Source organism: Lathamus discolor, chromosome 5 (genome assembly GCF_037157495.1).
Source record: "Lathamus discolor isolate bLatDis1 chromosome 5, bLatDis1.hap1, whole genome shotgun sequence".
In the NCBI taxonomy this organism is placed as follows: Eukaryota; Metazoa; Chordata; class Aves; order Psittaciformes; family Psittacidae; genus Lathamus; species Lathamus discolor.
This window is the reverse complement of record NC_088888.1, coordinates 101,647,495-101,663,071: the sequence shown is the minus strand read 5'-3', so window position 1 is coordinate 101,663,071 and position 15,577 is coordinate 101,647,495. Positions and strand designations below refer to the sequence as shown.

The following is a 15,577-nucleotide window of genomic DNA, read 5'->3' as shown; positions in this document are numbered from 1 at the left end:
TGGCTCTCATCTAGAGGGGAAGTGGCTAGCGAGGGTGAGTCGTAGGTTTGCAGGCAGGACGGAAGTCGGCCTTGTTGCTGCCGCCGCCGCCGCCGCCATGACTTTCAAGCGCAGTCGGGACCGCTTCTACAGTACCCGCTGTTGTGGGTGCTGCCATGTGCGCACCGGCACCATCATCCTGGGCACCTGGTACATGGTGAGAGCCCGGCGCTGGGGGCACGGAGCCGCTGAGGGAGCGGCCATGGGCGGGGGGGGGAAGGGAGATGAGTGGGCAGTGCGCATGCGTGGAGCTGGGCCTTTGCCCGGCCTTGTTGCGCGGGTGTGGGGCGGCGCGCATGCGTCCGGGTGGGGGTCTTGAAGGGGCTGCGGCGGGGCTGCGGTGGGTCGTGGGCATGGGCGCAGCGGGGCTGCTTGTCTCCTCCCCGGGGCAGTAGTCCCTGCTCGGGAGTCGGCTGTGTCTCCTGCTGCTCCTGGCGGGGGAAGCTGCACGGGTTTCCTGCAGTCATCCGCGGGTTTCGAGCGGCGTGTGTTTCTGTCTTGCCTAACACAGTTATTCCTCAGCGGCCTCATCTGTGGTGGCTAGGGAAAGAAAATGAAGTGGGAGCTCAGGGCATCTTAATGTGTCTCTGAGGGGTTTTGTTACTTTTCTTGGATTGGAGGGATAGGGACTCGTTATGTTTCAGGCAGCCCTGAACGTATCCTTGGTAAGAGAGGACATGTCTGGGGAGACTAGAATTTGGGTATGTCAGGGAAGTTGTGCCTGCCTTGTCCCTGGAAGAGTTGAAGGCCAGGCTGGACGGGGCTTTGAGCAACTTGGTCCAGTACAAGGTGTCCCTGCCTGTGGCAGGGGGATTGGAACTGGATGAGCTTTGAGGCCCCTTCCAAGCCAAACATTCTGTGATTTTATAATTCTAAGATGTGGTTCCCCTGAGTAGTGTTTAACCTCTGAAAGGAAGGTGAAGGTCTTCAAAATGAGCATGGCTTCCACTTGTTGAAAAGCTGTCCACAAAGCTTTTCGACAAGTTCCAGTTGTTTGGTACTCTGTATTCTCAACACAGAGGGGTAATACAAACAGATTTGGTTTCCAAAACACCTCTTGTTTTCTGGCTGGTGGGTGCTTTTCCTGAGAGAGTGCTGTGGTGGTGGAGCTGAAATGTTAAAGGGGTATTTTTGTAGTAGAGTGAAATACCGTTTTCACAATAGTACCAGCAAGTTAAGGCATGGAGTGTTAACTTCCCTTAGTTCTCTTGGAGGTGAGCTGAGTTCCTCTTTACTGAAGTCATTTCCTCATTTTTATCTTCCCCTTACCCCCATGGGCTGTAAAAAATGTGAGGATAGTTTAAAACTGTTACATCATACCTTCTCTGTTTTCCTGAAGCTGTAACCAAAGCCTGTGTTCTCCTTTATTATTCCCCAGATTGTAAAAGTAAGAGAATACTGAATTTTCATGCCTTGATATAAAGGAGCCATGTACAGAAATTGCTTTTGCAGGCAGTGTGGGGGCTTGAAGTTTGCAGAGTTTATGGTTTATTTTCAGCAAATATATGCGTGGAGTCTTTTTTTTTTTTCCATCTTAGTAGTTCCACTGATAAAAAAATAAATTATAGGCAAACAATAAAATGGCAGGAGAGTGGAGTGGAAGAAAAAGCAAGGTGGGTGGTGGGAAGTGTACCAAAACTCTGGGAAAGGGGTTTTGTTTTGGTCTGGGGGGGGGGGTGTGTTTGTTGCTGTTCTTTTTTTTTTGTTTGTTTTTTTTTTGTTTTGTTTTTTTTTGTTTGGGGGTTTTTTTTTGTTGTTTTTTTTTTCCTTTTTCAAAAGGAAATTGGAAAAAAAAAGACAAACCGGTTGTGGTCTTTATTAAGTTCTGTTATTAGTTCATGTAAAACAGAAATGTAAGGTCTGCTGCAGTACTGAACAGCAGACTTGTTCTGGAAACCTGCAGACCCTCCAGAGGTTTTACCCCGTGCTGGTGGAAGAGAGATCAATAATATGCTTCTGGTACCTCAAGCAGAAGCAGAAGTTGTTAACAGTGAAGAGGCACTCATTCTTGTTACAAAACTTCTGCCTTCTCTACTTTCCTTTTCTGCTTGCAGGAGTTATCTAGAAACCCAGGAACTTTGTGGAATGGTGGGCAGGGATGTGTTTCCTATGGCCATAGACCCAGTAGTACTTACAGCTTCTACCTCTCTTGCTGTGCTTCCGTTTCATCTTGTTGCTTGGATGCAGAACCTCTCCCTCCTGCCTGAATCTCTGCAAGTATTTGTAGTACTTATGGACCGGCAGTGGAAAGTATGTGGGGTTGTTGATGAGGCTGATGGCTTCAGAGCTGGAGTGTTGCTTTGTTCTCTTGCAACTGCAACAGATTCAGGCTGCTAGAAGGGAAGAACATAGTGAGTTCAGGGTAGCAGTGTGCATGTGAAGTACTTCACAGCTGCGCTTTTTCTATAAACTGTATCACCTTAACTGCGTATTGAAGATATTTACCCATTTCTTTACAGCTCTCAGCTGGGAAAAGGTGATAACTCTTAAATCTGACAACTGTTAGCTGTTTGAGCTGAAATAAGTAAGGTTTCCATGAAGCCTTAGGTGGTCTTGCCTAATGCTTTAAATCTGAATTCAACTATAATTCATACCTTTTGAAGGCTAAGTATGATTTGGACAGTGGTAATTAAACTTTTTTTTTTCTGCTGACAAAAAAAAAAATTAAATGGCCTAGGGCATGTTAAGGTAATTAATGCAGTGTTTAAGTGTGTCACTAACTTTAGTCTTTCAGACACTAGCTTATGATAAGTATGTCTAAATTAATTTAATAATTAGTGCTTGAAAGTTGTAGTGGGACAAATAGTAGTAACTATTTTAGGGTGGGGTTTTTTGAGTTTATTTTTTGTTTGTTTGTTTTACAAGGGAGGTAGCTTTTTGGTGGGGGAGAATGCTAAGTTCAACAATAGCTTCATGTTACTGAAAATCTTGGTCAGCTTTTACTTACTGGATAGACTTTGTTCTTGTGCTGAGCAGTCCTGAAGGAATTTGATACCAAACACAAAATGGAGTCACATAGCAGTCTACTCCAGATCTTTTTAGTAAGATAGGAGTTTTGGCTACTTAATACATGTGTGTTATTCTTATGTAAGTTTCTTTAGCCATTTTCCTATTCCTTGCTTATTTGTGTACTTACAAGCCTTGCAGCTAATTAACTTGTTTCCTCACTAAACCTATTGTATCACTGTCCTTATCGTGTACTTTAGTGAGTCTAGAGAGAGCAAAGACATTATCTTATAAAATGTCTGCTGTTGACGCTATATGGTCAGACTGTGTCTTTTAAGCATGCTTTGGTGTACGTGCTGCTGTTTCTGATAAATACATAAAGCTGTACGTGCAAAAAGATGAATTAAGAATGTTTCTAGCATACTCATACTGAAGTTCCTGTGCTAATATAGTTTGGTTTACTCTGCAACAAAAAAAAAAAAAAAAAAAGAAACCTCCTATTCCTAGCTCCGTAATTGCAAATGTGTGGTTTTGGAGTTTGTTTCTTCCTGTAAACTTTCTTACTAGGCACAGTGTTTTCCAGAAACCGGAAGCATGAACACTGTGCTAGCAAAAGTCAGATCAGAGTTCAATAAACACTCCAAAAGTACTAGCATTGTTTTGGAGGGAGTGGCTGTTTCATTCTGGCAGCAAACTTCAGCGATGGAATCAAAATGATGCAGTTGCTACTGGTTAGCAGGAGGCTGAGGAGGATCTCGAGTCATTTGTTCACTGAACAAGGTCACCAGAAATGAAGAAATGTAACTGGTCCCAACCTAATCTTGAAAGTGCTAGAAGGTCTGAAGCACCCCATTTAAAATTATTATTTTTATTATTTCAGTATAGTTAAAAAACAAAATAAAACCCCCATTTTGGTTTGTTTCTTCAGAAGCATGTTCAAGGAAAAACACAGGGAAAGTCAGAGATGAGAAAGATGAGAAGGTGGAGTAGCGCAAGGCAATTTTCTTCTTTCTCGCTCATAAAAGGGAATAAGCAAATTATAAGTTGAATTCTTGTTTATGTCCAAGACTTTTAGTTACTTAGAGTGCTTGAGGAAACCTGGACTTTGTGCTCAGGCGGCCAGAGAGACAAAGCACTTGCATAATTGGGTTTTAAGTGTATACCATGGAGGTACAGCTCACTGATTGAAAAGATAATGCCTATCCCACAGCCATCTGAGTTCTGATCATATGGGGAGAGAATATTTCTGTTGCCAGTTTGTAACAAAAAAAGCTAACTTTCTACTTTAATACCAGATACTGTATTTTTTAATTTTGATATAAGCTACATGAAACTTTAAGATCAGTTATCCCAATTATAATGGCAAAATAAATTTCTGAAATTACTACAAGACTAAATTTTTTCATCTTAGTGGAGTCATCTTTTGAATAAGAATTTGAACATCATTCAATCATTCAACCATTTGATACTTCATTTTTATTTTTTTTTCCCCACTTTCTAACGAAAAAGACTACATTGGAGACTGCTGGGTCTCCTGAGGTATCACTTCAGAATGGGGCACTGTTCACCAAGTTGGATTTGTCAACTCTTAAGGGGATGGTGGTTATAATCTTCAGTTTACACTGATGCTTACCTGTGCTGTGTTTTCTGACTTCCCCATGTATGCCATTTGTGAACGTATATTTTATTCACAGTGAGTATGTTCGTTGAAGCTCTGATGATGCCTTGCAATTCAAACCATACTCTTGCTGCTAGTCACACTGTGGTCTTGCTGTTAAATCAAGCTTCTGTGAAAGAAGAATGTTGGTGATTAAAGTGCAGGTTCTGGCTTTGTGCTTAAAAGGACTACTAATTTTGAGTTGTTGGTTACTCATAGTTGAAATCTATATATTGAATATGATGAATTGCTCAGTGCTGTGATGTGATTGACAAATAGTAGTAATGGAGTCCTGGAAACCCTGGGGTGTTTATTGGCAGAGCTTTGGGTTTCTTGTTGTTTTTAAGTTACTATTTTTATTCTCTCTCACTGATCCTAATAGATAGGATTTTGAACAACTCTTTAATTTTCTATTTTCCTTCATGACATTTCAGGCTGAGAAAATAAAGTAATACTTAAAACTGCACTCAGTAACTAGTGAAAATTGCAAAGGACTTCAGTATGCTAAATTGGGACCATGGATAGAATGAAAATAGGATTAAAAAGCAACAGATGTGGGATCAGTCTCATCATTCCAAGGCATTCAGGTTCTTCAGTACTTCTATGTTAATTCAAGTTCTGCTTGCTCTTTGCCTTGAGGCAGACTGCCTATCATGGAAGTAAAACTTGGTATTTAACTAGTAATTGAATTTCGTCCTGAACTTCATCACTGTTTCAATTATAATTTTGGCTGTGTATAAACAATAAATGAATGTGCCTCTTTGTGTTTTATGAAGTAGAAATCAGTGCTTCAACTGCCAGAGATCTGAATCTTGACATAGGCTTTTTAAAACAGGTATAGAGCAGGAAGTTACTTCCCAAAGTGTAGGTCAAAACTGCTGGTTTACTTTGAGAGGAGGAAATAGAAGCCTTGAAAATACCTTGAGAGCAGAAAGCCAGAGTAGAGAAGGATGAAATGGGAATAGTGAGAGAATGTAGTATTCTATGCACTTGAATAATGGGGAAGCAAAATCCAAGATTTAGCCAAGTGGCAGATGAACAACCTGACAGTAAGCCCTGAAGGAAGTGTGTTGTGAGGGGGAAAAATATGCTTGTTTCAAGGCTAAAGATGTTGGTGTCTAAACTTAGTTCTTCACTGGCAGCTGTACTAGTTACTGTATTTTTACATTCCAAGGCATAAAATGGAGGATACAAGTGGCTGAAAGTACCTGGAATTTCTAATAAGTTTGTATAATACATGATGATATGATAACATTTCTACAGAGTGATCAGCTTTGATTTCACTGAAAGGCTCTTCTTAGTAGAAAGAGTAAGCAAGCTGATTGCCATGATAGCTCTAAACCTTGGGGGGGGAAGACACACAAAACCCTAAAACTAAACCAAACAAAAATCCTATTTTAATGGGGGGGGGGGGGGGGGGGCAAAAAACCAACGAAAACCAAAACCTGGTAGCAGCAGTGAATTTTGATGATAGGAACTCTTAAGTCTTAAAAGATAAAGCTTTTGACCATTTAAAAGGATTTTTTTTTACCTCACTGAAAACTTTTGTGAATGTGTGTAGCCACTACTGTTATCATTAACTCCTGGAACCAAGCCAGTGTAAGAACAATTACCTGGCAGATATGTGTAAGTTGTAAGGAACTGCAAACCAGTTTGGTTATTTTCTCTTGAGGCTAATTGTAAAAGATCCTGCTGGTGGTGCCTGCACTGAATACCGATTGGCAGCTTCAAAATGCCACCATTACACTTCTTTTTGTTACGCAACCTTTGGCATGTCTCTCCACATACTAGTAACAGAAACTGTGCCCTGTAAGTCTTGAATAGGTTATAAATGCTGTGAAGCCGTGGGGTTTTTTTGGTTTGTTTTTTTTTCCTTTTTTTCTTTTTTTTTTTTTTCCCCCCTCTCTCCAGAATCTTAAGCTACTTTTGATTCTCTTGAGCTTACTAGTACTGAAAGCATTTCTGGTATGTAACAAAATGCGAGGGGAGAGACATCTATATGTGTGTTCACTCCTTGTATTAAACTACTATTTCTTGGAAGAGACCAAGAAGCAAGCTACATTTGATCAGAGCTGTAGTGGAAGTTTTTCCTCATGCTCTCAGTATTTACTGTGTGATGCTTACACATTGCCTCGTTCTGCCTTCCCCCTCAGTGCTGTCTGAGAGAAGGGTACAGTACCGTATTTGTGCATTGAGTTAACTCTGCTTTGCAATTTGTTGTAGAAAGCAGAAACTCTTTCCAAGTGTTCCTTGTTGCGTCTGTTTCCTTCCGGGCCTCTTTAACTGTTTCCAGTTTTCTGGTTCATGGATCTCTGCATTCATCATGTAACATCATTTAAACTATATTATTTGCTCTCTACAAACCCTATCCATCCTGTTTATTTGCAAAGTTGTTTAGTTGTGATTCATTAAAACTAGCAAGTGTTCAGTGCTCTTCTGGTTGTTTTGATAGTAGTTTAACTAAACCATCTTGAAACTATTGTAAATTCAGTTCTGTGTTGGGTGTTTTTATTCTTTTTTTTTTTTTCCCCCACATACAGGTAAAGCAAAGATTCTTTCTAACTAAAGTAAAAGTCTTGTTAGTGTGTCCTTGAGAAGCTCATAGCTGTTGCAACATAAATAACCTTTAGGTAACTGTGATCCTTCTCAGGTGGTGAACTTGCTGATGGGCATCTTGCTGACGGTAGAGGTGACTCATCCAAATACAGTGCCAACGGTTGATATCCACTATGAAGTCATCGGAAATTACTATGCTTCTGAGAGAATGGCTGGTAGGTGTACAACTCTGTTGTCTGATTAGAAATAAAGCATGCAGTATCGTGGTGTATTTGCCTTACACTACATGTGTAAGATATTCATACAGCTTTTTAATATGGTTGTCTTGTTGTCTGAAGTTCTTTTTAATTATTCTGGGATTGAGTTGTTCTACACGACTGTTTTGAGGGTTTGAGAGTCTGTTTTATAGTCTTCATGTTAATTATTCATGATCTGGCTTGAGGATCTCTCAATTCTGACCTGTGACTGTATCTTGAGTTTGCTAGTAATGAGAGTGGAAAAGGGGCCAAACACCTGCCAAGATTTCAGATGAAATTAAAGGAGATACATGTAAAATGTCACATTTTCAGTAATGAGTGTTGGTGTTCTTGGTAGCCTTAAGCTTATATGACTGAAATACTTTAGTGTAAAATGGCTATCATGTGCCTTTGACTCTAGGATTCTTGTTTCCCATGTTAGGATATAGGCCAGAGAGTTTTGTATGCATGAAGGGATATTACAGTTTTGATTGTGCCATGTGGATATTGTGAGTAACAGTACTTGCTGCTTATTGCTGAGTACTTAGGGTTTCCTGATCAATGCAGTGTATTTTGGTCATGGGAGGACCTCCTTCTTGATGCCGTCTATGTGTGTAGATATTATCTTGTACGGAATTCGGTAAATGACTGCTTCTGCATTGTATCTTCTCAAATCAGTTGCAGACTAGAAAGTTACGGTTCTCACATCATCTCATCCAAGCATGGGAACCACAACAGTTTGGCTTCATCATTGCTAAAAACATTAACTTACCACATCTATAGACTCTCAAACTGGTTTCTTTCTCTGTGTTTAAAAATGTAAACTGTGCTTGCTGTATGAGAGTGAGTATAATCTAACTTGCGGAAAGCAGCTGTGCTTCTGTCATCAGTAATTGTGATGCACAGGGAGAATCTTTATCATTCAGTTTCCCTGAGTGTCCTGGATTCTGCTACCACTTGGTGTCTGTTCAACTGCCTTTTCTTGTAAATAATGGGATACCTTCCACGCAGTGATTTCCTGTTTTCCTTACTGTTACTGAAGGAACAGTGCTACTCCTGCTGCCAATGACTGAATTATATAGTCAAACCATTTTAAAGTGTAAAGGTTGATACTGGGTTGGCTTTACTTAAAATTCTTTCCAGTTGTAAAGATAATCACCCACATAATTTTAGCACTGGTGTATACCGCAAATCAGCATCTTTATGTTGCATTACTATCGGTCTATGTCAGGCTTTTAACTCATGTATCTGAGCTTTGTTCAGGCTTTTGATTAAGGCAGAGAGATTTTTACAGATGCCTTCTTTTCTTGAAACAGGTCTTCTCCCATTGATAGAAGTGAGACTTACTTGGTTCTGCTGCTGCTCGTTTGCACAAATGTAACTGTTGAGAGCAGAACCTAGTGATGGATAGAGCTCAGGTATCTGTCAGATGCAGTGTGACAGCTACAGGAAATGACTGGTGATTATTACTTTTCTTTTAATGCAGAAAATGCCTGTGTTCTGTTTGCAATCTCCCTCCTCATGTTCACAATCAGTGCAATGATGGTGTATGGTGCTATCGCTGTAAGTATGTTTATAGCCCCTGGTTTAAAACTTCCTACTTGAATTTTTAACTGAGTATCTTCCAGGGTGTCACATATATATATTTTTTTTTCCTCTTTTTTTTTCCTCTTCTTAGCATCGTGTAGGCTGGCTCATCCCCTTCTTCTGTTACCAACTCTTTGACTTTGTGCTCAGCTGTCTGGTTGCCATCAGTTCTCTAACCTACCTGCCCAGAATCAAGGATTACCTGGATCAGTTGGTAAGTGTTTGTTCAGCCTCAGTTGATACTTTACATTTGAAATTAAACTTTGGTTTAATTGTGTGACTGAGCTATAGTTACTTTCCTGTGCCTAAGAATGAGGAATTCAGACTACAGCAGCCACAGGGGATGAGTGCTAGGGTGGTTATGAGAAGGAGACCTTAACAGAGGTGGAAGTGCTGAAAGTGTCATTGTTCCCTAGAAGGAAAGCCAGTGAGAGTAAAGAAAGAATTGTGGTGGGAATTGTTGATTTAAACTGTCTTTGCTGCATTTGTACTCAAAACAATAATGTTTGTGACCCTTTAAGCAATGTGGTTCTACCATAGGTTTGCTCCTGCAGATTGAAAATGTGTTGATGCTTATTTGGTGGGGAAAGGGAAGAAAAGCATAGATAAGGGTAGCTATATAGGATCCTACATGATTATGGGATGGAATCTGAGATTCTGAGGGTTCCCTTTTAGGTTCTGCATGGCTCTTCTTATTTTGCAACAGTATCTTCTAAGGAAACTGTAACAGAGTTTTCATTAACAGTGCCTGTATTTTAACTGCAAGAAGACTCAATGGGTAGAATACGCTGAGTTAATGGGGATTACAAGTTCTTTCTGGCTGGTGTTTAGATTTGTTCAAGTAGATGTTAAAAAATACTTTTTAAAACAGATTAAAAAAATTGTATTGAAGAGAGGCTTTGTTACTCTGGTCAGGGAAACAGAAGAGTGAAACTCACAAATTCTTTGTTTTAGCTCTTCTGAAGCTTGGGCAAATTCTTGCATTCTACTTTGCACTCATGTAACTTACTGTTGGACTTTCAGGAGGTAATCAACATGCAAGTCATTAAAGACTTGTAGGGGACCACAGGTACAAATGTTGTGCTACAGCTGTTAAAAAGGAAATTTCATGGATATTTGTATCAGCATGAGGTTGAGGAAGTGAGTAGAGGCATAGTACAAGGCTGCTGTATAGGTAGCCCTTCTCTGAAGTGACCTGTTCTTGCAGGACAGGTAGTATGAATACTGTGCTTCATGGGAGGATAGAGAAGAAACTAGTGAGAAACAGAGCTCTTTGTTTGTGGGAGAGTAGTTTATGCAAGAGTTTGATTGGATTTGGTGTGGTCTGGATGTCCTGTCATATGTGTTACTATGTGGTGTTCATGCTTATCTGTTCCCTTTCTCTCCCTTCCTTATTTCTTTTTAACTAGCCGGATTTCCCTTACAAAGATGATCTTCTTGCCTTGGACTCCAGCTGTCTCTTGTTTATTGTTTTGGTGGTCTTTGCTTTATTTATCATCTTAAAGGTAAGTTAAAACTTAACCATGAGTCTGTGAGTTTAAAACTTAACCATGAGTCTATGAGGTTAAAACTTAACCATGAGTCTGTGAGGTTAAAACTTAACCATGAGTTACTATATAAAGATTTTATCAGTCTGAGTTAATTCCCAGTGCTTGATGTTGTCACTCACTGTGCCTAACAAACCAGGGGTGAATGAAGGAAGTGAAGGAAGGCAGTGGAAGGAGGAAATGCATAGGTTAGTTCAGAGCTGCATCCTTCTATCTACTGAAGGGTGATATTGCCAGTTATTTTCTTATTGTAAATCTAAATACAGAGGCATTCATTTGAATTACAAAAACTGTTGTGCTGACAAAGCAGGTTAGAGAAATGAGTTGGTAATATACGTTGGCCATGACAATATTCCTTTATTGCATTCATATTGTATTTAAGAAAAAAAAAAGTAATAAAAAAATTTTCCTAATCATCTATACTTTTTCCAAGAGGAATGTCTCACTGGGGGAGTGGAAGCCTAATACGGTAGATTTTCGTAGTGATTAGAAAATTCAGTACCTTGTGTATAACCACGTGCTAGCCCGACAATGAAAAATTGAGAGATTATTGTTATACAGATGATAATAATAAAAAATGTAATAATCTACACAACATGACAGGATGTCTTTCTGCAGCAGTTAGTGCAAACTGAAAGTCCAGGCTACTCTGCTCTGCCATCTTCTTGCCTTTCCCAGTTGTGTGTTTGTGCCCTCTTTTTCTCAGTGGCAGTTGGACAAGTAGCAATGTTATCTCAGGGATGAGTAGGATTGTGCTAGTCTGTTTTCCTCCTCCTCCTTCTCGTCTTCCTTGTGGCAAGTTTGGACTGATATCCACAGAAGTACAAGCCAGTTGAGGATTAATTCAGCCAGCACTGCTGAGGCAGATAGATTAGCTGAATGGATCTGTGAATTCTTTTGCTAAAACCTGTGGCTCATGCTCTGAGTCATTGTGATAGCAGGAGCTAAATGGGGAACAACATAGGTGTGTGGCTACATCTGGGAAATGGCAACTGTGCTTTGGGGATGTGTTGACTAAGTTGATTTATGCTCCTTTTTGTCATATGAATCTCAGCCAGCATCTAATTTCTGAATCAGTTAATTTGTGTAAGGTCTTTAAAAAGAGAAATTTCTCTTCTTTTAGGCATATCTGATTAACTGTGTATGGAACTGCTATAAATACATCAACAACAGAAATTTGCCAGAGATAGCTGTGTACCCAGCTTTTGAAGCTCCTCCACAGGTAAAACCTCTCTTTTGAGATAAAAGGAACCTGTATTGTTTCATTTTCAAGTAGAAAAAACACTGTATCATATATGTTTACAACCCTTGTCCAGCTTTCTAAACAAAGACTAGAAAGATCAAAAAAAAGTTAAAAGCAGCTGATGTTATGGTGGGTTATTTTTCAGTTACAGTCTTGCAGTGCATAAAGTAGGAGGCTTTATAGAGAGGAGTCTTTGAATGTTCTTGTAGTGCAGCTTTCTGATGACACCAGTCAAATTCTTCGTTGCTGCTTTGCAAAACCAAGAGGTGGTGGGGTGGAATGGATGACCTTTGGTTAGGTTCAGCAGAGCAGTAAACATGGTTACACCTTCTTCCACTTCATCACTATCTTACTGAAAACAGCAGCAAATCCTTCTTTAACATTTACCTGCAACAGAGGGTTAAGTTGCTGGTGGGGCAACAATGCTTTTGTTATTTTGGGGGTTTGTTTTTTTTCCTAAACCGCTACATTAATCTCTTCAAAATGTCTTCTCCTCAGTATGTTCTGCCCACCTATGAAATGGCAGTGAAGATGCCCGAGAAGGAACCTCCACCTCCCTACATACCTGCCTGAAGCAATTTTTATGTTGATGAACATCTGTACCAGCTTCCTGGGAGTTTTGTCTTTTAATCTTGCAAAACTGCTTAAGTAATAGAAATATTCAGGGCTTTAGGAGCAAACTGTTCTGTTTAAACTGTTTGATACAAACTTTACTAAGCAAAACACATCTGAGAGTGATTTTTGTTTGCTTTAATTTTTGTTCTCCTTAATGCTCTTAAACATTTTATTGCCTTAGGGCCTTATACTGCAAGAACTTATGCATGCGACTAACTTGTGGCTTTTAATGATACCAACTGAGCCAATCTGCGATTGAAGTTAGCCACAATTATAAGTGTCTGCAGGATCATGCCCTTAATTTATATTAATTTTTTTTGTAAAGTAGGTCATAAAGACAATCTGGTCGTGCAGCAATATGACAGTTTGCCTTTATCCAGTTTCTGGAGTGGGACAGGGTTTGAATGTGGTATATATGTGACTTTTTTTACTATGCACTTTCCTGATATGTTATCTTACCTTCATTGTGTTTTTTTGTTTATCCCATGTCTTGAAACATAGTAGTTTTCAGGAAGAAGTGAGGGTGGCACAGGATGTCTATTACCATGTGCTGCAAATGCAAGAAAAATAAATAGAAATGTGAAGATGGTTGCATGCTTCTAATCTTATATGTATTTTCCTCTTTGTGATAAAGGATACTTAAATAAATCTTTTACAAAACATTTACCAGTAGCCTCACGTGGTCTGTCTGTTGGGTTTGGGCTTTGTGTTTCAGTGTGCTGCAAGTGGTCCCACATACATGCAGGTTCATGTACATGAGCTTCCTATGGGTTGTTTAGTGGCTGGTGTCTTCTTCAGCAGATGTCTTCCTGTGAGTGGAGAATGGGGATTCCCTTTGAGGTATTATGTTCAATTTGCAGCCTTTGCAGGTCATGTACTCAGTTGTCTTCTGGCTTATGTGTAAGTAGCAACCAAACAAGGAAAAGGGAATTGTACTGGAAGCTTCAGGCTCTCAGGGCAAATTTGGTGTCTGATGAGCTCAGTCATTAAGAACAGGACAGACACCCAGAGGGACTACAATGTGGTTTACACTGGAAAATATCCTAAGTTATTGAATGGATGTTCTAAAAAAAGAAACAAACAACAAACTCAACAACTTTCTACTCTTCCTTCTCTGTAGTAAGAGGTAAAAGATAACTTGGTGATCTGCTAATGTATCTGAAAAAAAATGGCTTTCTACACTGGAAGATAAAAAGGATTTGGGATCAAACTCTGGAAAAAAAGGATTCAAATTTCTACAGCACAAAGATTGTTGGTTATTCCAGCCTGTTCAAGTATGTCTCCTTTCTGTTCCCCTGACATGTCTGTAAGTTCCCTCTGTCCTTACCATGCCATCAGTAATAGTTTCCTGAGTTTTCCTTTCACTGAAGTTTTCCTTTACATGAGTTTTCCTTTTACATCTGTGAGAGCACCTTAGGCCATTGTGGTCCAAGGAAAGTGGGCTCTCGCACTACTTGCCTTTCCCATCACCCTGCGTACCTGCCTCTGTTGGCAGAGGTGCTCGGTGTTCAGGTTTCAAAGCCACTGCACTGGGGCTTACAAAAGGACTCCATAACCAGGGAATCTGCTGGCCAAGCACCGTTAACTCTGGGGGGTGGGCTGAAAGACCAAGTGAAACTGAAGTGGCATAAGAAACACAGCTGGAACTGCCTGGGGCGTGTGGTACTCGTGTACCTGTCTCGGCGTACACTGTGGCCACAATCCGTCTGCATCAGGGAGCCCCCCCCTGTGTTACAGAATGAAGCTGAAGCCTTGCTCTGTCCTTCGTTGGCTGACTGACCGTGACGGGGCATCAGAGGAACTTTGATGGATTGGGTATGAGCAGTGCCTGACAGGGGCACTGAGGCTTCCTGAAATGCAGCTGAGTGATTGTGTGGGTGAGCAGTGTTTAGCAGCAGCAGACACTGCCTGAAGTTGCTGTGGGGAGTGTGTGTGTGTGCATGTGCTGTTGCTCAGAGCTGCAGCTCCCTCCAGGAGGTGAAAGCTGGTTTACTCCACCAGACCGTGTTCTGTGGCTTTCTGTGTGAAGGAAGGTGTTCCCTCTCCCCTGATGCTGTTTGCAGTCTTTGTGAATGTACGATGGCCTCATCTACCAGGCAGTCAAGACTAGCTGAAGTGGGGCAATACATGCCAGGGGTGATACTGCTGGTGGGTTGTGAGGGTGTGTGGGGTCCTGTTCCAAATCACAGAACAGTTTGGGTTGGAAGGGACCTTAAAGCTCACCCAGTTCCAGCCCCCTTGCAATGGGCAGGGACAGCTTCCACTAGACCAGGTTGCTCAAAGCCCCATCCAACCTGGCCTTGAACACTGCCAGGGTTGGGGCAGCTACGGCTTCTCTGGGCAACCTGTGCCAGTGTTTCACTAACCTCATAGCGAAGAACTTCGTAACATAATCTTAATCTATTCTCTGTCGTGTTACAGACATTCCACTTTGTCCTATCCCTACAAGTCCTTGTAAAAAGTCCCTCTGCAGCTTTCTTGTTGGTTCCTTTAATGTCCCCCTAGAGCCTTCTCCAGGCTGAACAAGCCCAACTGTCTCTGTCTTCGTAAGAGAGGTGTTCAGCCCTCAGAGCGTTTTTGGGGTTCTTGTTCCTCTTACAGTGGTTAAGGGCCAAATGATTGCCCTGTGTCAACTGTGGGGTCAGCAAAGGTGTCTTCTAAAAGACTGTGCTGCAGATTGTAGTGGATTCGTGTCCTAGATCGTGCTTTCCCTTACGGTTTGCTGCAGCTTCCCGCAGGAACTGGCAGGATCTGCAGGGCGAGGGACCAGACAAAGTGCCCTAGGTTCGGTCTGACAGCAGGGGAGGCGGTTTGTTGTGTCTCGGTGATCACACTGTGAGCTTTTTCTCCCGTTCTTTGCAAATACTGGCCCGGAGCTAAAGCCTTGAAACCGGAAGTGCAAAGTTGGCAGCTCCTGATCGGATGGTTCCAGCGCTGGGAGCACACGGCTCTGGCTCAGTTCCGCTGCTCCCCGTTCTGAAGCCTGTCCTCGCCCTGGCGCTAGCTGCCAAAGCGAGCTCCGACCCTCCCGGGGCGGGGCGGCGGAGCGCGGGCAGCACCCCCGGCGGGGCGGAGGCGGGCAGCCCCGGTCCCAGCCCGTCCCGTGGCCAGCTTTAAAGGCGGCGGGGCGGGCGGCGGCGGCGGCGGCACC

General features: G+C 41.6%; 1 protein-coding gene across 1 annotated transcript; it reads left to right on the top strand.

Annotated features, from left to right (window-relative positions):
* LAPTM4A (lysosomal protein transmembrane 4 alpha) lies at positions 1-13,092 on the top strand. Its single transcript, XM_065681697.1, has 7 exons — positions 1-196; positions 7,293-7,413; positions 8,921-8,997; positions 9,113-9,235; positions 10,431-10,526; positions 11,692-11,790; positions 12,310-13,092. The coding sequence occupies exons 1-7, from the start codon at positions 98-100 to the stop codon at positions 12,382-12,384; spliced, it is 690 nt and encodes a 229-aa protein (XP_065537769.1). The 5' UTR covers positions 1-97; the 3' UTR covers positions 12,385-13,092.
* The last annotated feature ends 2,485 nt before the right edge of the window (positions 13,093-15,577 follow it).